We start from the raw sequence: 26898 nt of genomic DNA on the forward strand, positions 1-26898 counted from the left end.
AGGTTGGCTATCGAAACAAACTCACGGTATTTTCGCTTTGCCTTCAACTTGCAGAAGGGAATCCGCTTCATGATGAAATTCTTCACCCCCATTTTTGTCGTTTTTCGATCTCTCGTCGCTGTCGTGAATCTGTTATATCTGTCTACGCGACTTTTTCCGAAGAAGATGCACTTTTACGTTAATACTCGTCAACATCCAGCGCATCTATCTGAAATTGCCGCGGTCGCACTTTGGTCGTTTACTTCACGTTGTCGTGGACTTACACCCGCGGGTTTGAGATTCACTTTTATCGATTCATCGATTAATAACATCTCGCGAATAAATTAATTAAAGTTAATTAGCATAAATTTTTATTGTTTAACGTTTTAGATTTCTCTAATAGGAACATGATTCGTCCTATTCGATGCGTGAATTATCACATTTACTGATTTTACAAAGATTTAGTCCTTTTTTCCTTTCAATTATTCATTCAATATTTATTTTCGGACATTCATACAATATTTACTTATTTACAATTACTCTTTTGTTTTTTTCTTTTAAATAGACCGTAATTTAGAATGACACAAGTCGTTTCGATAATTCCTTTTCTCAACGTGGAATTTTCCTATCCAATCGCGAGTCAGCATTCAAATGTCAATGTTACAGAAAAATATAGATTGGTAACACTCTTCCGCGGCGTACGGTGGCCAACTTCACAGCGTCGCGGTGATCTATCGATTCTATCGCTCGCGAAACGTGTGTACTTGCATCGAACGATCGAACCGCGCGTTAACGACACTCCGCCGCGAGATTGTCGGTCTCTCGCCGTACCGTCGCTCGCGAAATCGTTGAAATCGGTCTCGCAATCGTCCTCGCACGCAATCTCGGCCGATTTCCCCGGATGACGGAGTCGTAGAGGAGTCCGGAGTCCGGAGCCGTAGCCGGAGCGATTGGTCGCCGACGCGCCGCGCCGACGTTCCCGCCCCGCGAGAGGTTAGTGTATTATTTTCGTTTATTCCCCATCTTTATATTTCGGCGAATTGGGTCGCCCGGAACGCCCGGAACGTTCGCTCGGAGGGCGACTTTAAAGTCGCTCGGAATCGCCGGTATAATTGGCTCGAAGACGAGGCAACGAGTGGTGATCACATCGTAGGTAGGCAAGTTCGTTCGTTCGTTCGTTTGTTCGTTCGTTCGTTCGTTCGTTCGTTCGTTCGTTCGTTCGTTCGCGTTTGGCACCCCGAAATCCGACGCGACGCTTGTATACAAATACAATCGGCGATGGCCCGCGCCGTGGCTCTTCGCCGCTTCGGCGACAGTTTGCGTTTGACTACTGGTGATGCCGTCGAGCGTCGAGCCTCGGCGAGCGCGCCGGCTGTTCGCGTTAAAGGTGAATGGAAGAGGGGGACGCGAGAACTTTTCTTCCTTCCTTGCTGTCTTCTCTTCTTTCGATGCTCCGCCGATTTGCTAATCGCGGGAAAAAAGCGCCAACCTCTCGCGGCATCCGGCTCTCTCTCTCTCTCTCTCTCTCTCTCTCTCTCTCTCTCTTTCTGTTCAATATCTGTTCGTTGCAAGGAAATGTCTCGATCGTTCGAACAATCAATCTTGAATAAAATAGCAATTGATCGGTTTCCATTAAACGCGTTTCATCGTATGATCGATCTTGCGAATTTGTAAAAATCATCTCAAATATTAAAGAACTTAATAACAGTTGCCAAGTTAAAAAAAGTGACAAATGGTTAAATTTTTGATGAAATCGATTCCAGTTAGCAGAAAAATATCTCGGCGAATTTTGATCGAATAATTTAGCTACCCTGTTTATACTGTCGTATTGCCAGTTGAAAACTCGACGATTTTTATTTCAGATAAAATTATTTCGGTTGATATTTTGTACCCCAAAAGAGTGAAAAACAATGATTTATGTATGTTCGTTACGCTTGAAAGAAAGTTTCGATATGGGAGAAATAGTAGTTAATGATGTGTAGAAAATTAATGATTTACCCAAAGGGTTCGCATCCTGCGAAACCTAACAATTTCGCATATGCTCGCATCCGCGTCATTAATTAATATTCCCTGCTGGTGATTAGGTAACAATAAATCGTTATCTATTATAATGTTGAAAATTAATGGATTTTACTATTTTTTATATAAAGACGTACTTGTATTAGGACACGCAAGGTAACACGCAAGGAAAATTTACGTTTCGCAAACACGATCGCGTATATTCACAATTATCGTGATTGTGCAATGACGGCCAAGATTCATTGAACGTTAATTGGCTGACGTATACAATGTCTTGGATTAAGCGCGTGCACGTTGGTGACGATTAAATGGCGATTGTATAATACAAAGCCGGCAAACAGGCGAGCGTCGCCGCGTCGCCATCCTCGGGCAATTAATTAGGCTATTTGTCGTAATTACCACGACGCACGTAGGTACCAGTCTCAAATATGACAAACGATAAATATTCACGATTACATTACGAAACATTCTTCGGCAAGGCTCGCTTATATTATTTATATCCGCGCCGCGACGTCCTTCCCGATTACGCAGGCCGCAGCCGTCGAATTTACGTCGTTGCCGCTCGCGATCTTATTTTCGTTCGTTCTCGATGCACGTGCTTCGGAAATAGTTGAACCAGTTGGGTACCGCGCGCGTGTTTAGCTCGACAGGTGCAGGCGACCATATGTGACCACCTTGCCTAGGCAAGGTTGCACCGAAATGGCTAGGAGCGGCGGCGGCGACGACGGTGAAGTCACGCTACGCGTGAACGCGAGCGGTCGATCTAGACTACTAACCATTTCGCGCGTTACATGCGAAGTTAACATTCTGAAATTCAATCGCGTTAATGCTCTGTCGTGAGTACGGCCGGCTATTTTAAACTCAGCGAGGCAAAACTTGGACATCTCGTTTCTCTGTTTATGACACCGGCGAACGCCTCGCTATTACCACGACACGCACCGTTTCGCTTTCTTAATCGTACACGACGGTGATTGGGAATCGCTTCGAAAATTTACACGCTATGGAAATCATATTGCATTAATAACATATGGAAATGCGTTCCTCTTCTACTTTGGTCTTAATTTTATTACCTAATTCACACTCCTGTAGCGCTATTTAACTAATGCATGTGACAAATGTTTATTTTCTCTAAACATATTTGTTAAAAGCGAGTGTAAAAAATCTAATTTGCACATTTTTTGGATCGGCGCGCTGCCGATGCATTTTCGTGTGCATCGCAAAGGGTGTTGGGCATCGGACAATGATAACGTAACGGCAATGTAACCACGGGGTAATACGGTTGTGAAAAAAGCAACCGCCACCGGTACAACGACCGGAAGCAGGTGGTTCCAGCCACGCACCGGCGGCTTCCACGCCGCGCGTTCCGCAGCGCGAGCTCCGCGAACTCGTATGGTACGGTACGTACCTCCTCTTTGCGTGCCCGCGAGGAGAAACGACCGCCAGCTATCTTCGAATCGCGATTTAATAGCACGTAAAGCCGCAAGAAAATGCCGCGACGCGTTTTCACGTAGGATTTAATCGACGGGCGATGCCGGAGAAGACTCGTTACGCGGTAGATCCGATCTCCGACCGACCAATTGCCATACTGCGTTATTATACTTTAAAATCTCTTAATTGATGGTTTAGAACGCACGTTTTTGCGGATATTAACCCTAAAGCTACCGATGTATCTCGAACATCTCTTCTTTCCATGTCTAGAAATGTTATTTATTATTCGTTTCTTTTTTCGCGGAAATAATGGACGTGATTATTAAAACTTTCTTTCGCTTTGAAATATTTGCCGCTATCTTTAGCGATCTTGATTGATACTTGATTAATTTTCTTCCTCTGCATATTTCATTAGGACATTTAGTAATTTAATAATAAAACATAAATGGAAATCATTCTTTTCTACGTGCATATAAAATTCTAATCTTGTAATACATATAACAAAAAGAATATAATATTAAAAACGAAGGATAAAGATTATTGATAAAATATTTTGGATTGCAACCATCAACGTTCAGAGAAATAAAAAGTTTATTAACATAATACTGAAGAAGAATTAATAATTGTTTTACATTTGTTTCACTAAAACTAATTCAAATTCTAAATTCGTTGGTTTAAAAATACTAAAACACTAAACAGAAAAGTTTCTCTTCGATTCATCTAATCTCTTTATTTAAATTTTTCTTTTTGGGACGTCCTCCTTTCTTGTATCTGTGAAGATTGTATAATGCTAATTGCCAGTTGACTGGCGAAAGAAGATATCGGCCGTTTCCACTTTGCGACACGTTTCCGTTCTCGACGATGCGGCGACGGCGCGGCGACGTCGGTCGCACGATAAGCCGCGAAACAAGCGTAAGAATGAACCGACTCGTCTCGTTGAAAGAGACAAGAGGAGAACTCTTTTCTCCACGACAGTGAAGCTCTTCTCGGATCCGTGAGAAACGCAATTGTCGTCGCGAAATATAATCGGTAGCAGCTTTGTTAATCGGCGAGAAAGTGAAATGCGTGCGAAGCGGGTTGCCGCTTTCGAAATTATCAGATCAAGTGTCGTCGATGACAAAATAAAAAATTATAATGATATCAATTATCATCCTATTACTTAATAGAGTCGCGAAAGCGTCTCTCAACTATATGATAAACATGTCTCATCCAGCGGTTTCCAATTTTTGTGTTGTATTTATCTTGAGAGAAAATATTAATTCCTGTTTGACGAAATTTATCTCATATTTCAATGTTTAAGACATTTATTTTAAATATCTATACATTTAATAAAGTTAGAATAAATTTTTGTTATGTTTAATATTACATATTTTTGTTTTATTATTATAGTAATTATTAGTAATTGTTATTTAAAATATTTGTATATTGTATTCTTTGCATTAAAATTTTACTTGAATTAAACGATAACATAGATATTTAACATTCAATAATATTAGTTACATCATATTAATTTGTTGTTTTATTTGAATTTATTAAGAGAATACTTCATTAATTGCAAAACCAAAATATTTGGAAACCACTACATTAATCGCTACAAGGCAATTAGCTTTCCAAAGCGAGATAAAACATCTTTTTAAGATGTTTGAGAGAAGTAACGGTGATCGGAGCAACACTTTTAAAACATCTGATAAAATTAAGAGCCTGCAAAATAAAATGTTGAACGGTAACAGCACGATTTCTTCATAATTAAAAGCAAACGGTGCGTTTAAAGAAGTTATAAAGTTCTGAGTTTATAATATTCTCATGAAAATTCTTTACCGCTTACCGATGATAAAAGTCTCTTATTACATGAATTTGTATGGCTATAATAAAAAGGAAAAATAACTGTATACGCATCTTCGCACACCTTTTTTCCTCGTTAAAGAGTTAATTGAAATGAATAAGAAATTTTAATTTATTTTGGGAAGTTTTAATTTTAATTGCACTTGAAAATCTCTTGAAAAAAAGAGAAATTGTTTGGAATTAATTTGGGCAGCGTAGTAACAAGATGAAAAAACTTTCTGATATTTTCTATAAAATGATATTACAGCAGCCAAGAGAAAATATTCGGCGATAAATTCATTCTCCATACTAATTTGCATCGTAAAAGATAACGGAAGATGAACACAGCGGAAAAAGCATTCATTAACTTGCTTGCTCGCAACTAATTATAACCGCGCACTTTCGATCGTCGAAGTGTTGTTCAATTATCACCTCGAATGCAGAAAAGCTTACGCACAAGCAATTTCGAACGCGTCGATGATTCCGAACAATTCAATTTCCGCGGCGATTTATTCGGCAGGCGAGAACTCGTGAAATTAACCCTGGTGCCTATAACAAGGCGATCGCATAACGAAATAATTAACGTGTTCCGATGCCGTGGCGACTTCAAAGCGGCCCTCGAGACGCGGAAGGGGCCGTTGCCGTTGCCGTTTCTCTCCTCGCACCGTTTGCTCGCAATATAGCAGGTCATTGGGCCATGGAGAATCCTAAGATGGCCGCGAACGGATTCAGCGCGAGGAAATCCAATGTGCGTGAAAAATTATTAGATCTCTTTTATTTATTTCGCTCTTTCACCGCCTTAATTCGTCGCGCGATTCATTGTGTTCTTTCACGCTGATCGCGAAAGCCTTTTTTTTCTTCAAAGCAACGTTCTGATTTTTTTTCGCGATAAATTCGTTGGAGTGAAATTACCGTTAATTTAGAGATCAGAATTCTTTACCTCGTGACTATGACAATCTGAAGATGAGATGATACTTGTAACATAAAGTGGATCACAAAGAATCTTAAAGAATAATTTCACTAATGAGTTTTTAATGACGACAATATTATTTCTACAAGAAAGATGATGCAAATGCCTTTCTGATCTTTTCACAAGAGATCATACATAATTAAAATTATGATTAGAAAATTCTTAGAAAATTGTTATCGTCCTACAGTAATTTTTTAATAAATCAATATATGTTTAGTATTTGCGACATTTCTCGCTCTTATCGATAAGGAAAGCGATGTCTTACCGATTTCCGAAATAAGTCGACAGTCGGAGGCTTTCGATGATCTGCAAGATCGCTTGAGGGTCGCCTCGAAGTCACTCACGACATCACTGAGATCCAGGACTGGCGAGGGATGCGAATCTTCCTGACGTCTTAGTGGCGGATGACTCGATCTCGACAGAGTAGTCACTCCGTTCGCGGTCGTACATTCTTGCGGTATTTTCGGCAATTCGGCCTCTATGCCCGCCAGTGCTGGACTCACCTAGAATCAAAAACAAAGAAAATTATCTAACACGAGGACGCTTGTTCTCAACGTCCAATGTGAATTATGTCGGTGCACTGCACTGCACTTTGCCGAGTGATTTATCTTGAATCTTCACGGTTTCGTCGCTCTACAATGAACACGTTTATCGTCAGAGTTAGTAAATTCTAGCGGAAACAGAGTACAAACTAGGTGCGATAGTATGAAGCAATTTATAACCTCATACTATTATCAATCAAATTCGAAGAAAAGACAACGGTTAGAGCGGATCTTATATTTAAATAATATTTTATAGTGATATTATATACGTTTTATAAACATTTTGAAGCAATATAATGTTCATTAAAGTAACTGTAATTTTTAACGTAAACATGGAATTAAAGAAGGCCATCAGATATAAGAAGACTTGTGTCTTTTACAATATTTGCTTTTATCAGGCTATGTGTAATATCATCAATCACGATTATTATTTATCATTCCACCTTAATTAATTAATTAAATTTACGTATTTGATACGTAAGGAAACCTTTGGAAATTGTATGCTGGTAATACATAACTGGTTTCACTATTCGTTCAGCGCAGCACAATGCTCTCAGTATACGTAATTAGAGGTATCGCTAATTAATTACCAAGCCTAGAAGAACCTCCATTGACTGACATTGTCTACGACGTTCTCGTTTCTTGCGTCGCTCCGTGCTGGTTCTGTCCCCGGCGTTTCCGGCCGCGACGGCCTCGCAATAACGCACGAAGTCCAGATCGATGTGATATCCGTAAGGGCAACAAAGGCATTTCGAACCGGAAACGTACGTCTGCGTCCTCACTGCGAATGTAAAAAATTTTACTTCAGAAAACTTCATCATTTATCTTCGGTAAGGCCGGTATTTACTGACGAAACAACTGGTCAAGGTTGCGCCGTCAGAGATAACCGTCGAGATAACACAGATATCTTCAAGTTCTGTTTATTTGACAAATGCTATATTTCTTCCTTAAATCTAAATTTGCAATTGAATTATGCATCATGATTGATTTATCGTGCACACTAAAAAAATATACATTACGATTAATGTTATTATTATATCTAATAAGCAATTTTTCTCATGCTCGTCTAAAATACATGTCAAACTATAAAATATATTGTAATTGGTTTAATAATAATGTTCTTGAAGAGAATATCCGTTTAAGTATATACTTAAAAGTATATTATTATTATTGTTATTAATTAATAATATTAATAAATATTAATCTTATACAAACTTTTAAATTATCAATATTGATTAATTAAATTAATTATTAGAATAATCGTCAGCTTTTCCAACCAATTTGTTCACACGTTTCGATGGCGAGCCAAAAAAGAAATTTTCGGCCGGTGCGATCTATTGTTAGAATCAAATCAATTGGGCGTTGTTCAACCTCGTTGAACAAGCGTTTATTCGAGGTTAATGACCGTGGTGCAATGTAAACCGAAATATGTTGTAACCATTGGCAACTATCCAGAGGAACACAGTAATAATAATCTCGGCAAGTTCGTTAGTGGGGTGAATATGGAGATTTCATTTACAATTAGTGTCATACCGCCCGCTCGCGCTCGTGGTATTACATATGTGCCACTGACTTAATGAATTCCGCCTCGACACATCTCGGTATTCCGCGTTGGTATTCTGAATTATGTTCGGTCAGGTGCCTTTGTCTTTATTTACATACATGTTACAAAAGAGAGAAATAACATTGTACAAGATAATAATAAGGGGAATATTACATGATAAAATAATTATACATTTTTATAATAAAATTATATAAGGAATATAATCCATAGTAATATAATAACGCTTATATATCCTATTATCTTTTTCATACATATTTTCCTTCGCTATATAATATTGACAAGTGAGTCCATAAATCGTTACACTTTCGCAGTCATGAGTTCCGATTCGATTATAGCCAACGATCTCCTATTATAGACGCATGCATTTTTATGAAAAGTGACTCACCGTTTCCATTGAAAACGCGGGTTGAGGGAACGACAGTCAGGGCCATGATCCCGGCTGATCGTCAGACGCATTTGCAGATCCGCGTTTCCATAATCCTGAAAGTGCAAATAAAATCGTACGTTAGGCGCGTAAACGTCACGTGTACGCCAAGAGATTCACGCACTGCGATGCGTGTCTTTTTTATGCTCGGCGCATAGAAATATGCGAGGAAGAAGGAATTGCGAGTGTGATAGATAGATTTTTCGAGCGAAAGTCGAAACAATTGCTTGCACGCCCTAATTACAATTATTGCACAACCGTATGATTAATAGCTATAGTTTCGCGGAATAATTACATAATTTTCTAATCATCTGACATACCTTCGTTAAGAATCGCGCAGCGTGCCCTAATCTAGTCAATCGCTTCGTCTCCATTTCTCAAATCACTTCAATATCGAGCGAAAGTTGATTCGCAAGAAAATCTTCATGAAAATAAGCAGTACGATGTAGCAATTAGCATTTAACAAGACCGTGCAATGCGAAACTACACAACTTCTCTTTTACAGAGAATCGTGAGTTATGAAGAGATTAATTAGTCGCGAATACCTTTTCTTTCGCAGACTTTTTCGATACTTTCTATAACTCGTACACAATCTCTGCAGTTAGCTCGTTTAATTGTGCGACTGTTTAGCAATTATTTCTCATTGAATTATTCAGAACTTTTGAACAAAGCTGTTACACGTACGCGTGGAATAAAACAGAGCAGTGCAATACGGATTTTTCTACTAATTGACAGTTATCCGCGCGACTCGGAAATTTGTGACGACGCCGTCGCAATATATCATCCACGCGTTCGTACGCTGAAAGAATTATTATACGCGGATGGTGCGCTTTTAGGCGCCGAACGTTGGTCGCGCTTTAAACCAGAAAGGTATAAACCTCCTTAAACATGCTTTTCACGACGCGTCCGCGACGGGTGAGCTAATTCCGTATCCCGGATTTCTGGTCTGACGACAGTGCGTCCTCCCGCCGCGCGTCGTTTCTTGTCTTGTCTGTCGTTCCGTCCGCAAACTTTTAATTGTTCGCCGAGCGGAAGATATTTGGTGCAAGTCGAAACTTGTGTGTGGATATTTTTACCAGCGTTTCCCGCGAATGACTGCTCGATTGTAATTTTTCCAAATTACGATTCAAAATACGAATTCTCTCGATTTCTCAATATGTTACTTGTCGCTCGTTTAACATGTTGGGACTTTTTACAAAAAAAAAAAAAAAATTAAAACTAAGAATTAATATTTTTTTCCGCTTTTATATTGCAATCTGTTGCGTTTTGATTACCTTCATATTGATATCTTTGAGAGAATCTCTGTAGAAACGTTATCTCTTGAAAGATACAAGAAATGCGCAAGGTAATAGATAGGTATTTGATACTGACGATACAAAATAAACGTACTTGTTGATTCTATGCATCTTTCTACTCATGCTACAACTGAATTGTTTCGGAATTCAAATTAGAACTTTCGCTCAATTTTCGCTCGATTTTCTTTGATTTCAAATGATGGTATCATCTCGTATAAATTAATAATTTAACTATATCCACATATAATAATTACGAAATGTGATGTAATAAAAAAATATGCGCGGCTTTCACTTTTTATTCAAATTATTCGAGTTTCTTATGCCGAATAGTTTCAGCGTTACCTATAATTTTCTCGAATCAAAAGTATTACCTCGAGTTATGAAACATAATTACTTACTGATAAAGGAAATTTCTCGGAAATGTTTATCGCGAGTCACGTAGATCGTCTACCAATCAAACGCAGTTTCCTTTCCGGACTGGAGGGAAGAGCGAGAGGAAATTGTTCGAGTCGCGATCGAATCGAAATGAAAGCACGTTCTTCCTCGCGATAGAAAACAGTCTCGGCGAGCGCGAAGAAGGGTCCACTTAGAGGCGACTCACGTACGGTGTAGGGAGACTTGGTGGCGGTGTCGTCGTTGAATGGAAAGTAAAGTCAGCGACTCCGTACGCTCAGAAACCATGGCCTAATTTCAGAAAAACGATGGACGCACGAACGTGTCGATAAAGCGCGCGAAATTTCGCGCCTATGCGGAAAGCACGTACGCTACGCGGCTTATGTCGAAGCGCGTCTACGCAACAGTGCTAAACTGGATCGATATACACTGTTTCTATCGCGCTGATAAGCTCCGACCGCCTGATAACGAATTATAGTACGCCCATACGCGCCTCGTAGGAATTGGGCCGACGCATAACGCGCGCGACACCTCCACGCCAGTTAATTATTCATTGATTATATTAGGCGTGTAAAGTGTCTCGAGTTTCTCACATTTGCTTTTTCATTCACAAGTTTTCTAAAGTGATACTTTGTCTTTTGCAACATGACAAATAAGCAAATAATTTACAAATTAATTTCTGAATTTTTTTCTTATTTAAAATTGCGTGAGAAAATTAATAGATATATTTCACGAAACTCAGATATCACGTTAGATCTTCCAGAACATACGTATAGATACGAGTAGACGAAGTCAGCAAGTAGCAATGAGAATACGGTAGTGAATAATGATCACGCTCGTCCTTGCAAGGCTAATGCCCTTGTACGACCACTTTCATCTTCGATTATCTATTAACGTCGCCAGAAAATTATCTTACGACATCGGCGTATAATATACGCATGAATGTTGTAATAAGATATTCAAAGCTCTTACACGTGTCTCGTTATAATCGGCGTGTAACGGCAGGAAAATACGTATGCACTAGCTAAAATGACTTTCAATTTCGCTAGTAAAGCTATAAGAAGCGGATATTATATTGAGAAGCGGATATTATATTGGATATCGCGAGCTCGATCGAGTCGAGAATTTCAATTATAATAATGAGCTCGCGATACACTCTCGTTAACTTTATATGAATAGATGACGTCGTTATATGACGTATACGAAATTACACACTTTATTACGATGGTTATTATTGCGTTTTAACATTCTCTTATTACATTTATTTTATATAACATAAACGCGATACTGAAAAAATCAAAAATTTTAGTTTTATTTAATGATGAAAAAAAAACCCACTATATAAGTAGGCGACAAGAATGAGACTAAAACCTGATTCATCCAAGTAGATCTCGTACCACCGTAAACGTCATCATCGCGTTACTTTCGGCGAAAACAAGTCGGTTGCTTCTATGTAAGGCTGCACCATAAAAATCCTTGTCATTCGTCACCCACGGGAGTGACCGAGGAGAAGTACGTTCGAGAACAACGACGCATGGCAACTTTCATTTTTCACGGTATCTGCCAAAAGCGATCGAAAGGAACAATCGTTCGCAAAGTGAAACGCAAAAGAGATTCCATTAAGGGGGCGCATAAATATCGTGAGCGTACGCGGTGCAATAAAGCGGAACAATCCCGCACGGGAAAATGCCGTTTATCTCGCCGACAAAGGGAAAGAGTTGTTTGCCCGGCGACGAAACATTTCTCTCGTGTCGGATCAGATAAGACCGCAATGTCGCGCGCGGCGGCCGCAGCGCACACTGGCGCACACTGGCGCACACGATGCACACGATGCACACGATGCACACGGAAAGAAACACCGCGGCCGCGGCCGCGGCCGCGACGTGTCGTATTGTCGTCTCCTTGGCCTCTGGCCCGCGATTATGGACACAATGGCTCGTAAACAATAGAGAAATCGTGCAAGAGACCAGACATTCGCATATTGCAAGCCATCGTTCTCCTCCCTTTCGCCGTGATCATTACGAGCGTGATATTGTGATACATTCTGTTCTATTCCAATTTGAGTTATCGTCTCGGCTCTCGACTACCGTATGCAACGGATGCGATCGTTTGCATCTGTGCGGTGCAACGTGCTCGTCTCTCTCTCCGATTTTCATAGATAATATTGAACTTGGCGCGAACTATTATTAGATCTCTTGGAAGTGTCTACTTAACTCTAGCCATTTTCTATTTAACCATGTAACATTTAACAAAAATTACTTATTATATTGTTTTTATTATTATTATTATGTAATTAAAACTCATTACATATTATACAATTGAAATATTTTAAAATCAAATAATTATTCTATGGTAGATATTGCCGAAGAATCATTCATCATCTTTTAACTATTTTGAATAGATTATTTTTATATTTTAAGAAAAAATTTAATATCGAGAAAAATTTTATGTAATGTCACATGATGAAATAATACTCGAAAGTTTTTCTCGATCCAAGGGTATATTAGTATGAGTCTCTTAAAGTATACAACTTTATGAATCTTTGATGTGCGTTGAATAATTGATTACGGCTCGCCACCCCTACATTATCAATATGAAGATGTAATACAATGCAACAGGACGCATAACAATTATCAGCAACGTGAAAGATTAACGGGAAGCATTAATATCAATTTCCTGTTTTTCTGTCAACTCCTATTGCCGGCAATTTTTTCTCAAAGCATAATATTAACCGCGGTACTTGTAACGAGGCTGTTGGTCGTATATAAATAGAAGGAAACTAAGAAAAGAGAGCGAGGAGTGAAAGATAAAGAGTCGTGTGCATCGTCAAAGTGCAGGCATACGGAGCGCAGCGGACGAAAAGGATGCGTCCCGAGGGTGCGACGGGAAAATCGGAGCTTGACGATCCGCAGGATCTCCTTGAGGATTACTCAGAAAATTCGTCCTTCTGCAGTTCGTAATTTATTCGCGTTTTCGAGAGCTCGTAAAACTCTGTCGTCGTTTCCAAACGAGATTGTATCGTGAAACAACAAGTTACAAAGCTTATGCGTCATGCTTTATGTCCGTCTATTTCACCTAACGCGGCTTTAGAACTCGATAAAGCACGCATGTAAAGCCCAATATATCACGCATGTTTCTCAAACACTCCTGAACGCGTGCGTTTGTCGGCCCTTCTAAGAAACGGTGCTCTTTACGTTTTGGACCATTTGTCACTTTCAACGCGTGGAAACGGCAATGACAGCTGTACAACGAATTTTTCTACACTCGCCTTACCTTTTAAAGTAATTTATAATTGTCGCTCTTTCCCGATTTCTTGGTATTTTTTGTATACAGCGAAATATCTGAAGGCGCCTTCTCCCTGGTATTTATATTTAAAATAATTTTAAAAACCGCGTAATATATACATATTCTCGAAATGGAGTGATGGATTAGACTCGAGCGATATGCATATTCATGCGTATATACGCGCTGTAAAATATATTCAACAACCCGGAAACAGCGCGGCGCCCACTCGGGATCAGTTTCTTCGCTATTCGAGCGACTCGGACACATCAATGCCTAGTCATTCATTTTCCGCTTTCTACTGAACTAGACAAAGCAGGCGCGCGCTACAAAACTTTTAATATTACGTAATTTCATACAAATTACAAATTTAATATTACTCTATTAACCCCTCGGCCCTCGATACACATAGTGAAAATACGCGATCTCCGCGATGACAGTTTAGGAAGTTAGCGCAGCGAGAGAACTAATTTAAATCTTATGTTTGTGTGTTACAGTATCACCGCAGCTTCGTGGCTGAGTAACTCCGCTAGTTGCGCATCGGATCGGTGAGTCGGAAATTTTTTTATTATATTTTAATGATTTGCAAATATCCTGCGCAGGACAAAGAAAAGGACATTGAAAGAAAAAGTTTGGTAATAGTTATCAAACGTTGGGTTATAAATTTAAATAATTATATATTTGATTAATTTAATAAAAAATAATTTTACTTTTCTAAATTTTTGTAAACATTACTAAATTGGACACTTGCTAAATGTTTAGAAAAGTAAAATTATTTTTGGTAATATTAATCAAATATTTAATTAGCATTATTTCATTCAATATTTAGTAGTTTTTACAAACTCTTTTCTTCAGTGGACCTGAACAATTTTTCAGAGGAAAAAGCGAATACCCAATCGCGCGCGATTTGTCCCCGGAAGTGCTGTGTAAAGTACACTGAAAATAAAGTTTGGTAATAACTACCAAATGTATAGAAAAACAGTATTAATTAAATATTTGGTCAACGTAAAATAATTTTACTTTTCTAAATATATAGTAAAGTTGTATTAGATTTGATAATACTTACTAAACATTTAGAAAAATAAAATTATATTTGGACATAAAGACAAAATATTTAATTGATAATATTTCAACTGATACTATTTCATTTGATAGTTGGTACCAGACTTTTTTTCAGTGTATCTTTGCGAAATCGTAACTGTATTCTCGCGAGTGAGTGAGTGCAATTCTGCTGATGATCTGAGTGAGAGGAAGAGGTTGAGGCTTGCGAGGTAACCTTCAGGTGAGTTTAAATAATATATACATCATATATACACTGAAAAAGAAGTCAGGTAATAATTACCAAATGTACAATGAAATAGTATTAATTAAATATTTTGTCAATATAATCAAAAATAATTTTATTTTTCTAAATGTTTCGTAAGTATTATCAAATCTGGTATAAGTTTACTAAAGTTACTAAAGTTACTATTTTTGGTTACAATGACCAAATATTTAATTAATAATATTTTACTATAATATACATTTGGTACTTATTACCAGTATTTTTTTTCAGTGCAGGGTTTATAACATATCTATTATAGTCTATCTAACTAATGGATATCGTATGTTACAGATATTCTTCGAGGTGAAAAACGACGAGAAGAGGACACCACCCATTGTCGCCGCCTTACAATTAGACTTAAAATAAACGAACCGCAGCCGGTTCGTCGCGTCGCGCGTTTGTCTCGGGAGTGCCGTTTAAATATTGGACTAAATAGACTTTTTTCGTAACTCCCATTTGACAGACTCCTAGTTCGAGAGCCGGAAATCGCACCCCCGCTGCTTGGCAGTGGATATGTCCTCACTGGGGCGTTGCGCATGATGGCTAAGAAAGACGGCGCACCGCAACGTTCCATGCCGAGTGCCCGTGCACGAGGCAATGCTGGGTCGCATGTTACGACATGATCCGTGTGCATGTTGCGTGGCTGTCATCTGGTTGTGTGAGGTTTACACGCTCTGTTTCTGGCGATCGGTTCGGTCCTAAGCGGTTAGAGTTTGGATCGGTTGTCTTGGATTCGCGCGTTTTTCTTCCTCTGGTCCACCATCCTAAAGCTTTTTTAGATTCTTGATACCCTTTTTAGATTCTTTGGATCTGAGGTTTAAGCTGAGTGAATTACGTTTAATCTGACTTGGTCAAAACTTGGCCTCATAGGTTAAGCTTGTGTCGAGAGGCTGGCTCTCATTTCCTGATTTGTCTAAAATGCTAGACGTCGGCAATGAGTACCTTCTTCTCTCGACCTGCCGCGGGAGTGTCTTGTCGACGCCTCTTAAATATAAGATTTGGTGGGACTGATCTTGATGATCCGTTGGCTGGGCGTATGAACGAGTCAATTTTAGACATGATTTTTATAAGACAAAAGGCTTCGGATTCAATGCCATTGATTTCGTTTTCTTCCGCGTGGGGCTTACCCTTTTTCAGGGGCGGGTACGCGTGCGTCCTACTCGCCGACTCGGAGTGCTGAATCCACGGGAATTCCTCTGAATAGAAACTCGTATCATGGGTTTTATAAACTCGAAGTGCCGTAGTGTGTTCGCGCGAAAGATAGATAATTAGATTTTATAGATAATTAGTCCACGCGCGCCAATTTAGCATATTATTCGCGAGTGTTCCGCGTGTGCAACAAGAGGAAAAGGACAACCTGGAGAACACTGAGAGAAGGAGGAGGCCTGGGAGAGGCATCGAGCCCCAGCGGAGCAACCTTGGGGTAAATATAATTCTTTATTTATATCAATTTAATAATTTTTTTCTCTTTTATTTTATCTTATTGCAATAAATTAAAAAAAAAGATACTTAAAAGAAACTTATATAAAATTTTATACACACCCAGAGAAAAGTTTATATGTTTAAATTGATGAAATCGTTTCTTTAACTTAATTTTTTTAAGTTGAAATGAAAATACATTTGAGGAAAATAGAAATTTGATTTCAAGAAATGACGTTATTAGCCTTTTTAAAAGTAAATAAATTATATTTGCTCAAATTATTTGTTTTATTTAAATAAATAATTATTTAATTCAAAGAAAGTATTAACAAAAATGTGAAAAATAATTTAATTGTTCTGGTTTTAAAAATATATTTCTATCATTAAAAAAAATTTGCGTTGCACAATTAAACTGTTTCTTCAATTCTAATAAAAGGTACAATCAAAAAATTTCATTGAGTCAAAGAAACTTTTCTTTAACCGTATACCAGTGCACGAATTTTATTAAGTCAAACAAATATTTTTTGATTCAAAAAAACCTTTCTCTGGGTGTATAAGAAATAACTTTTGAACTTATTGATTTTGAATGCAGTTTTAATTTTTTAATTTTATGTTTGTGTTACAGTAATCACCGTAGCTTCGTGACTGATTAACTCCGCTCGTTGCGCATCGGATCGGTGAGTCAAAAATCAATTTTCGTATTATATTTTAATATTTTGTAAGTGTCTTGCGCAGGATCAAATAAAATTTACACTATTTATACCCCAATACACATACGTACAGATAGCAAAATATGCTATCTCCGCGATGATAGTCGCTCACAATGTTAACGTAGCGAGAGTACCAATCAGCATCGTAAAAAAGCGACAATAACTTGGAGAAATCGAGTATCGATGCAATGCACTTTTTCATGAGCCCTATTGTTGAAAACATGCGAATAATTTTCGTATACGAAAGTAGCAGAATAACCAATGGAATTATTCGATGTTATTTTCCCATTGTCTATTTTGTTATTTTTGTATAAATAAATTATTTGCATGTTTTCAGGAATAGAGTTCCAGATAGGATGAGAATGACCGGCTCGAATGTCATACTACAAAGATCGAGAAATTCCGTCTGTTCTTCGCGCACTAAAGAGACAAAGTACATACTCGAAAGATTATTATGACGGATTTGTGTGCTGTGGACACAAGTCACACACGCGACATGTCCACGAACGCGCCCACACGCGTCCACGACCGCCCATTAAGGCTTTTCTCAATGAATATGTGCACGCCAAAAATATCACAGCACCGGATGACGACTAAAGCCATAACGCGTATTTTTGTCATCTTCTCGCCGCGAAGATGCGGTCTCTCTTTCATGACTCTTTCACAGTGCAACAACAGGAAGTAACGATTCCACTACGACGACAACGAGGCCATGCGAAAATTTACGTGCTATCAAACGTGAATGTTTTGAAAACAAACAGTCAGAAGGGGAAACATTTTTCGCAGAAATTCAAAAGGAGAAAATAATATTGCAATTTAATATTAACAAATTGTTTAACAATTGCTATAAATATTTTACATCTAGCAACCATAAATACATGGTGCATTCGAAGAAGAAATAATAACGAAGCGGTGAAAATTTGATTAATTTATATCCATAGCGTAACGCTTTTTTCGATGTTTAATGCAATGTTTTATAATCTCGATTTTTATAATCTCGATTTCACGAGTAATTAATGGAATAAAAGTCATACGATAAAATACGGTGTTTTTTCGCGTTCACAAATTTAAATTTCGACTAGCGTTAATTAAATTTCTGTAGTACTTTGTATTTTATTTGTCGAAACGAGACATTTGCCTCAAAGATTTTCCAATACAACGTGTCGATAGCGCGGCACGCGGATTTAGTTGAGCGTGAAATTGATCTCCATTCCGCGTCCGCCCGCGACAATGGGACATATAAATAGAAATTAAACTCAAATGTAGATCGCTATCGCTGGCGGAATCAGATCGAAACACTCGGAACACCTACGAGACGTGCCTCTCTTTATCCGCGTGTGCTTTTCCAATTCACTAGGCCAGGCAATCGATTTAATCTTGCACGCTACAGGATATCCCACGTTTACGGGGGGGGGATAAGTAGAAATTCCTTAACAAATTTAGAATTATTTTTTCTTTAACGATGATATCCAACATCGTATAGTATTTAAATAACGGTGTGCTACTTTAATTGTAGATTACAAGTGATTAAAAAATTTCGCGTTTGAGAAATCTGGTGGACCTGTAGCACAAAGAAAACAAGAAAGTTTACAATGTAAACTTTGCTTTACGTGCAGATAAATAAAAATTACTAGTTGTCTATTTACCGTGTATCTAAAGATAGCGCGAGTCGAAGGACAATTATGCCGCTCTTTGCTTGCCATGTTTAATTTGTGATTATCACCGCCTATTACGTTATGAATGAAGTATGAATACCGTTAACTTTGAAGGCCACATGAAATTTTTTACATAAAAGTTAGAGTTATACTGATATTTTAAAATAGTTACACGTAAATTAATTAAATTTAAAAAAATTGTAAATTAGGAATAATAATATAAATGCGTATTAAAAATTTTTGATAATTTGAAAGAGTATTTTTTATAATTTTAATAACTTCTGTAGTCGTAATTAAACTGTTAGTTTAGAAATTAGCGATTAACTGTCAAGTTACACAGAGAATAATAATAGTGGAAGAATGTCAAGTGCGCAATAGGAACGCGCGAAGTCGCTCGTAAAATTATTTTATTGCGCCGCTATTTTACAGTGCCGATTTTCAACGGATAACGAGAAAACACGCGATTAACGTAGATTATACAATGTTATTGCTGCCGTGTGGGGAAAACTTCTTGCACAATAAACTGCACAATGCGCAGTATCGAGTTTCATGTCGCTAACCTCCCGCGTTATTAGATTACCGTTATTGGAAAATCCGTTGTTCAACAACAACTTGAACGACTATTCAGTCAACCGTCAATTTTACATAGAGGAAAACCATTTGCGAGAAACTTTTTTTAAAAGTATAAGGCCCCTGTCTATCGGATACTTTCTAATCTCGTAAAAATGCGAGCGCTACAGGATTAGAGAATAAGCATAATAACTTTTAGATAACATAATGCAAATTTTTTGAAATTATTGTTACGTATAAATTACCATTTGTTAAAAACATTGTTCTGAAAAGGGATTCAGTAACGAGGTCGCATATTACACGAGTTAATGAGATCGCGTTTGTACACCAGAAGATTGTGTCGAAGATAAATTAGATACACCCAGTTCTAGACATAAAAGGTAAAGGTGCTTATGGTATTGTGTTGCGTACGCTAATACAATGATAATCACAACTATTAGATCAAAGTTAATAAAGCTACATCCACGTACGTCATTAATTTCAATTTTTATGCATTTTTTAAAAAAAGTCTATTAAGAAAAAAAATAATAGAAATGATAAAATTATTATATTAGAAAAATGTAGAAAAATTCATTGCATTTTATCTATTTCATCAGAAAATGTTTTTTTCTAACAAGTGCATGCACAATATTGGGGACGGAATAATAATAGTAAAAGAGAATGTGGAATAATGAGAAGAATGATGAATGAAATGTTCGTTCGTTGAGTGCCAACTGATTGTCAAAGATTATTTAGATTAATTCAGTCGCATCCTACTTTTGTTTTCTCCGTCGCTATATAACGTGTCTTTCCCTCGAAGAACAGTGTGAGTGTTCCTTTATTGGGCCTGTGGCATGAGGCACACACGGGGCCTGTTGCAACGAGACCTCGCGGCTCGCGCGGAGGCGGAGGCGTGCGATGCGTGGGCGTGCACGCAAGACTTTTCTCGTACACACTACGTGCCGGCGTCGTAAACACACACGAACACGCACGTGTACGTAAACGGACAAATGTAAAGGGTGCTTAAAACATTCCGGCACCTGTGCCGCGACAGGACTCGGCGCGGAAGAAGCTATTCATTGATTCGTCATGTCGCGTTAAAGGGAAGCACGGTCGATGCATATCTACATGCATTATGCAGTCGGTGTCGCGCCGCGCCGCGCTGCGCCGCGCCGCTTCTTTTCGTTGCTAGAAATCACGTAGACTTTGTGTTGGCTTTTTCTCTTTTTTTTTTCACCATAGAAAAATTACTGACTTTTAATGTGTAGCGTAACAAAGGGTTTTGGAAAAATTGTGAGATTAACAAAAATTTTTATTGATGATTTTAATAGATATTTATATTATACGAAAATACGCATAGTGTCTGAGAGTACAGAAGCAATAATAAGTTTGGCGAAACTTTTCCAAAATATTTGATTTTATTTGTAAATAAATAAATTTTTAACTGTTTCGACAAATATGAAACTTTTCTTTCGTGTTGTATATAGTTTTAATAGGAATCCAAGTTTCGTGAGGGAGAAACCGAAAGAAAAATATTGACATATGGCATACAGACGTAGAACCGTTCAAGTTTGAGCTACCTGAAAAATTCTCACGACCATCGCTTCACCCGGTACATGGTAACGAACATAAGCACACCCGTAAGCCCACCTATCAGCCTCTCGTTCGCCCATGCACATTACGCACACGCGTGCGGCGCGACTCGAATAATACGGCTCGCGCGGCGTGAGCGTATAGGCTTCACTCCTTTAAGAGCGTTTAAAGCTCGAGAGCTGAGAACACACTTTGCGCCAATAATCGCCCATCGTGGAAAGCTTGTCGTCGTTTGTGAATTCCATTGAATGGCGCGTCGATTTTTAGCGATACCGACATCGCTTTGCGTAAATCTTTTGATCGCGATATCATTTTACAGCTGCAGCGCTGCGCTTTATTCAGGATTCGTGGAAAAGCGTACTTTAATGAAAAACAATTTTTGCCTCCGAGCTCGACTTTTAACGGATATTAAATTTCTCAACAGCGTTCGAATATTTACACGATAATGTTTTCGTTTATATTATTTCAGTGAAAAATGTTAGACTTTGCAAATGGAAAAAAATAACCGTTCTGTTTCACGAGTTGAAATAACTGTGATATTATCTTTCATTAAAATGCTGACATATTGACAGTGTTATATCTACTTTGTTTTTCAAAAACACATGCAACTTTTTCATCGCAAAAGCGTTAATAAAAAGGAATTCGCGTGAAATCGGTATAAATTAACGCGAAGCGTTAATAAAAAGGAATTCGTGTGAAATCGACTTTTAGATGAGACTGCGATGAATGTTGAACGCATCGTATTTCGCATCGAAAATACTAACGACATGTCTCAGCGAAGGTCTCACGGCCACCTTGGTAGCTATCTTGTTTGTGATTTCATCAAACTCACGAGATTGTCCTACTTGAATTTCACACGTATGTCCAAGAGCGATTAAGAGAATATTGTATTTAGGAACGATTATATATTTTTCGTAATCGTAAATTGTGATTAGCAAATAATTCGCGTTGCATTATTCATAATATTTTTTATCGCACGGTTGAAAATAACGATGATACGTTCGTGCGTATCATGGTCATGATGATGATACGAGATTCTGTACATTAGTGTATTCTCACAACGCAAGTTTAACCATAAACGAAGCTATCTTTCCTTCCTCTTTCCCGCCTTTCCTCTCTCTATCTCTCTTTCTGATTGAGGTCTTTGATTACCACTCCAGTCACTCAATTAGCGCTCCTTTTCATCAAAGCCAGATCGCGCCGATCACAGACACGTTTACTATGTTTACCAAATATTACAGATGAAGAATTCGCTAGTATCTCTGTGCATTTAAACATGAATATAATAATTGTGATATCATTAGAATGATATCTCATTCTCCTAAACAAAAGTTTCTCTGTAATATTATTTAATTATTCAAAGATACATGCAATGCAATATCGACAACATGCTTCTTTTGTCTAAAAGAGAAGACCTAAAAATTATTTATGATAATGATTTAATTTTAATGGCCTAACAAACTGAATATAATATAAATCTTAATCTTTTAAATACATAATGAAATTTACTTGCATAGGAATAAAAATACTATTCAGACGTAATAAAACTTGACAGGATGACCTCTCGGTCTCTCAAGCGAAGTCGTCAATAGAATTATGCGAGTTTAATGCAAATATATAAACGAGTTTACCGTAAGATTCGATGTATTGACGAGATGAGTATTGAGTAACAGACAATTCTCAGTGACTCTATTTACATCTAATGTCCGGGATCTATCAATCACGCAACCGTTCGCTTCGACGACTGTTTATGTTGTTAAACCAAGCTCATCATCGTGCAGAAAGTTATCTGCTACGGGATACTGCGCAATTTTAAATAAACATATCGTGTAATTCTAAATAAACTGTGCGGCGTCTCTACGAAAGACGTGCCTTATGTGGCAGGAGAATTCATTGATTGAATGATTTAATGAAAATGTGATAAGATAAACGGAGTTGAACCGATATAAGAAAATTAATCGCAGCATGTAAATATTTGCAAAACGTTGCAAAAAGTTTTTAAAGAACATTTTTAAACGTCAATTATTCCAATATGTAATATAATATCGACATTCATCTTATTTAATTTTTATAATTGATAATTTATGTAACAATATTTATTAGAGTTTTATATATGAATAATTTTCACTTAATAAATTATGCTGTTACTCAATAATATTCTCTCTGTCTCTCTCTCTCTCTCTCTCTCTCTCTCTCTCTCTCTCTCTCTCTCTCTCTCTCTGTCTCTCTCTCTCTCTCTCTCTCTGACGGAGGTACAAAATAAAAAAGTTACATACGTACATACACACATATACGGTAAAGGATTCATTAACTCGACGACGTGGACGCCGTCGTCGTTTCGCCAAGCGTGATTATCGTCATATGGATAATTACGGGGGGGCAAGTGCAACGGGAACAAAAACTCGGCCAAGAAAGGCAACTAAGCGAGGAGAGATTTATTTTGTACTGACCGACTCGGGCGTATTCTACTTGAGCTTCTTATAATTGTGCGTATGCTGCTCGTGACCGATTTTTCATTTTTCATACGGCGAAACGATTGCACATCAACGGTATTTGTTTATAGCACCATATACGCGAGGGGAAAGTGGCTCGCAGAAAATAAATCACGATCGCACGTCGCATTTCATCGACGTGTTAGGAATATCTCTTTGTAAAAAAAAAGAAAAAAATAGATTATGTAAAAATAAATTAAAATAGAAATTTTGGAACGTTGTACGTCATAGTATAATCTTATTATGCGTAAAAAAAATTTTTAATTTAGATTATTCTCTTGGGAATAATTTAAATTCTAAATTTAATTTAAATATTTTATCTAGGTACGAACGCGACAGCACAGAATAATTTATTGGTCCGCTTAGGGGTTCCATCTTTTAATTTAATTTGAGTTCAATTAAATGTTAAGTATTATTTATGTTTGTATTAGTTTCAACGGATGTAATTGTATTAAAATTAAATTAATACATACATACGAATTGTCATTCCATATTACAATTTATTAATTGAGGTTAATTAGAGATCCGCGCAGTTAATTCAATTTAAATTTAAATACGTAATAAAGGGTATTTTCCTCTTGTATTGATTTAAGTACATCCGCTTCGTGAACGACTAATGAGGAATGAATACGAATCTCGCAAATAACAATGTACGCAAAAGGATTACGTATCCAAAGAACGTATGCGAATGCGATTACGTTTTGTGCGATGACGTCGTCCATCGCGGTGCCTCAAAGAGATATTTCCATAGTTGTCAAAAGCGTAGCTCGCGGTTATTTACGCGATTCAATCGAGTTCAGAAATAATGTCAAGGTCCTGGCATTGCGAATAATGTGTTATTCACTTTTACATTTTACATTCATAAATGCCCCTCACGTACACTAAAGCAAGCGCGAAGAAAACATGCAATTCGTAAATATACACACGATAAATAAAAGTAAGCGTTATATTTTCAGAATTCGAGAGAATTTAAATTCTTGAAAAAAAAAAATACACAGTAATAAACTAAATATTACTCGCGTATATTAATTTATCGTACATAAAAATAGAAATAAAACTTGAAAATTTAGATGACTCGTCACGTCTATTTCTACGAATTTCTGTGGATGTATTTCAAAGGTTGTGCTACATTCTAGGCAGATGGGAGAAATAGCTACTTAATGGTTCGATGAGAAATCTGTTACTTATGCCGACAGCTGCATCCGCACGTGAGGTATCCTGGGAATGCACGTGTTTTCGTATCATCTTAGAAAACTATTAAGAAGAAAGTGAATCCATATTTGGATCCAAACGTGTGTATATTAGCGTCAATATTTTTTCAAATTTCATGATATTTATTTTCTATTTAAAATTTATTTTTTAATATTTATTATTAATATTTTAACAATGAATTATATATTTGAAAAATATAAAATGGCAATCGTTCCATCAAAGTAACTTAAATATTTAATAAACACGATGAATTAAATTCTCCTAATCGGGAAGGAAATTTGCAGTTTGTATCTTGTTTTGAAAAACACGAAGCTTTGATAAATGATATAGCAATTTGTGTCGCGCATTAACATAGGAATGACATACGGGTGATTGTGTGTTAAATACTTTCTTTTGTTACAAACCAAATAGACTGGATGTTGCAAGGCATTATGTAACAGTGCACATGTGCATTGGCGCACGTGTGGACATAGCTCGGTACCGCCAGGCAGGAAAAAAGACGGAGATGAGAGTTTGTTTGCACCTGTTACTGCATTCCCGAAGCGCACGCGAGAGCTCGTAATATATGGAAATATCTTATTAACGGCTGATAGAAAACGACGACTCCGGACGATGTCACCGATAGTAAAAGCCCACGCAAATTAGACGCGCTACGTTCGAATTGTCGGTTTGACGTACATCGTAAGGAGTATCCGATTACCTCGGTCGATTATCAAGTTAACATAATTATATATTTCTATTCTGTGTTAGCGCAGTTGTACTTTCTACCCACACGGTTATAAAATAAAACAGCCACTTTCGTTACTTGTGCTAATTGAATTATGCGGCGTGTTTTGTACGACGCGACGCGACGCGACTACTTTAACTATTACGTTTATGACGTATAACGTTACGAAGACTCTCCGATATTGCACAAACTTCGTTGAGCGCAACAATATTCGTGTCTGCCGAGCCGAGTGTTAATCGAAATGTAAATGGCAATGGCAGGCGAGCTATCTCCTCGAATACCTCGCTATCGCTTGAGGGCGCAGCGCGTGTTATCACGGTGCGCGAGTAGGTGTATCTCGTAAAGCGCGGTTAAATCACGCTCTTATTCGTTCTACGCGGAAACAACGTTTACGCTGTCTTCGCTTTAATGGCGAACTAATCCCCGGGCAATTACGGCGGCCTGTGTAATTTACCTTGCGAGAGCATTAATTATGCGAAAGAATTGTGCGCGCGCGCCGGAGGCGAGAGCCTTCGTTCCTGAAAAAGATGTGAACGCAAAGATTCTATAGGCACGGGCGTAAAATACCACAGCATCTACGTATCCGTTTATTATTTTATTGCAGTACGTTTTGGAAAGTTGTTGGGATTTATTATAATTTTCATCTCTAATTTTGATTTATTAATTCAATTTTCTGAATTACCAATTTTATTCGAATTTTATGTTTAATAATAATAATCTTTACATTTGTCAAGATTATTATATATCGATTACTTCTTATATGTAATTTCTCATAATTGAGTAATGTTGAATAACTTCCATTGCTGCGTTTATTTAAAATGAAATTGAATAAAAATCAAGAATCAACCGTTGACTTTTTGACATTTCAAGCTCTCGTTCTCACGATCGTTTGTCAAAAGGTGAAAGCATTTGGTAAATGCCAATTACTTATGTGTCGCTCTAATCGCTAATAACATTCCCTACGTTACGCTCGCAGACTTGATCACACTGCTGTCAATCGTAATGATCGTGACTCGATGTTTAACATACCCGCGCTTACAAATGAAACGGTGCACGCATTCGTGCGTAGATTTGTAGGAAAGATTAGCACAGTTAACTAGCAAAGTACTCGACGCGACGTCTTTTTCAACATGCCATGTATGTTTGTTAAAAATGTATAAGTATAGGGTGGCCTTTTATGTCAAAAATATCGGTATACCATTTGGCATCGAACTGATAATAAAGCGACTGCGTGCAAAAATTCTTATCGGAATGTTTACGTTTAATATTACGTAAAAATAACACTCGTAATAAAGCTGATGCGTGATATATGGGCCTGTCGTAAGGGTGTCCGATAACACGTCTGATACACATATAAAGAGATAAGTTCCGATCGAGCATACCTAGAATATAAATAACGTTGCAATCGTTCATAAATAGAGGTTCTGTAAGCTGCAGTGCAATATGCAAATCGGCAACTCGTGGGTGTCCCTGCCTGTGATTGAAATACGATAATATTAT

General features: G+C 37.6%; 1 protein-coding gene and 1 long non-coding RNA gene across 4 annotated transcripts in view; one reads left to right on the forward strand and one right to left on the reverse strand.

Annotated features, from left to right (window-relative positions):
• Positions 1-26898, reverse strand: part of LOC105204657 (KN motif and ankyrin repeat domain-containing protein 2) — a 37974-nt gene that overhangs the window by 9666 nt on the left and 1410 nt on the right. The window contains exons 1-4 of one of the 3 annotated variants that reach the window (XM_039446688.1): positions 10441-11096; positions 8709-8803; positions 7350-7540; positions 6483-6720 (exon numbers count right to left, since the gene is read on the reverse strand). In XM_039446688.1, coding sequence (XP_039302622.1) covers positions 6483-6720; positions 7350-7540; positions 8709-8754 — 475 coding nt within the window. In that variant the 5' untranslated portion in view covers positions 8755-8803; positions 10441-11096. Of the gene's footprint in view, positions 1-25; positions 861-6482; positions 6721-7349; positions 7541-8708; positions 8804-10440; positions 11097-26898 lie in introns of those variants that run through there. The other 2 variants (XM_011173820.3, XM_011173823.3) reach the window with 2 other exon arrangements.
• Positions 839-18150, forward strand: LOC120357093. The gene is made up of 4 exons (XR_005574297.1): positions 839-972; positions 14215-14265; positions 15333-16464; positions 17086-18150. It is a non-coding gene; the product is annotated as an uncharacterized LOC120357093 (long non-coding RNA).

This window comes from Solenopsis invicta, chromosome 3 (assembly GCF_016802725.1).
Source record: "Solenopsis invicta isolate M01_SB chromosome 3, UNIL_Sinv_3.0, whole genome shotgun sequence".
Classification (NCBI taxonomy): domain Eukaryota; kingdom Metazoa; phylum Arthropoda; class Insecta; order Hymenoptera; family Formicidae; genus Solenopsis; species Solenopsis invicta.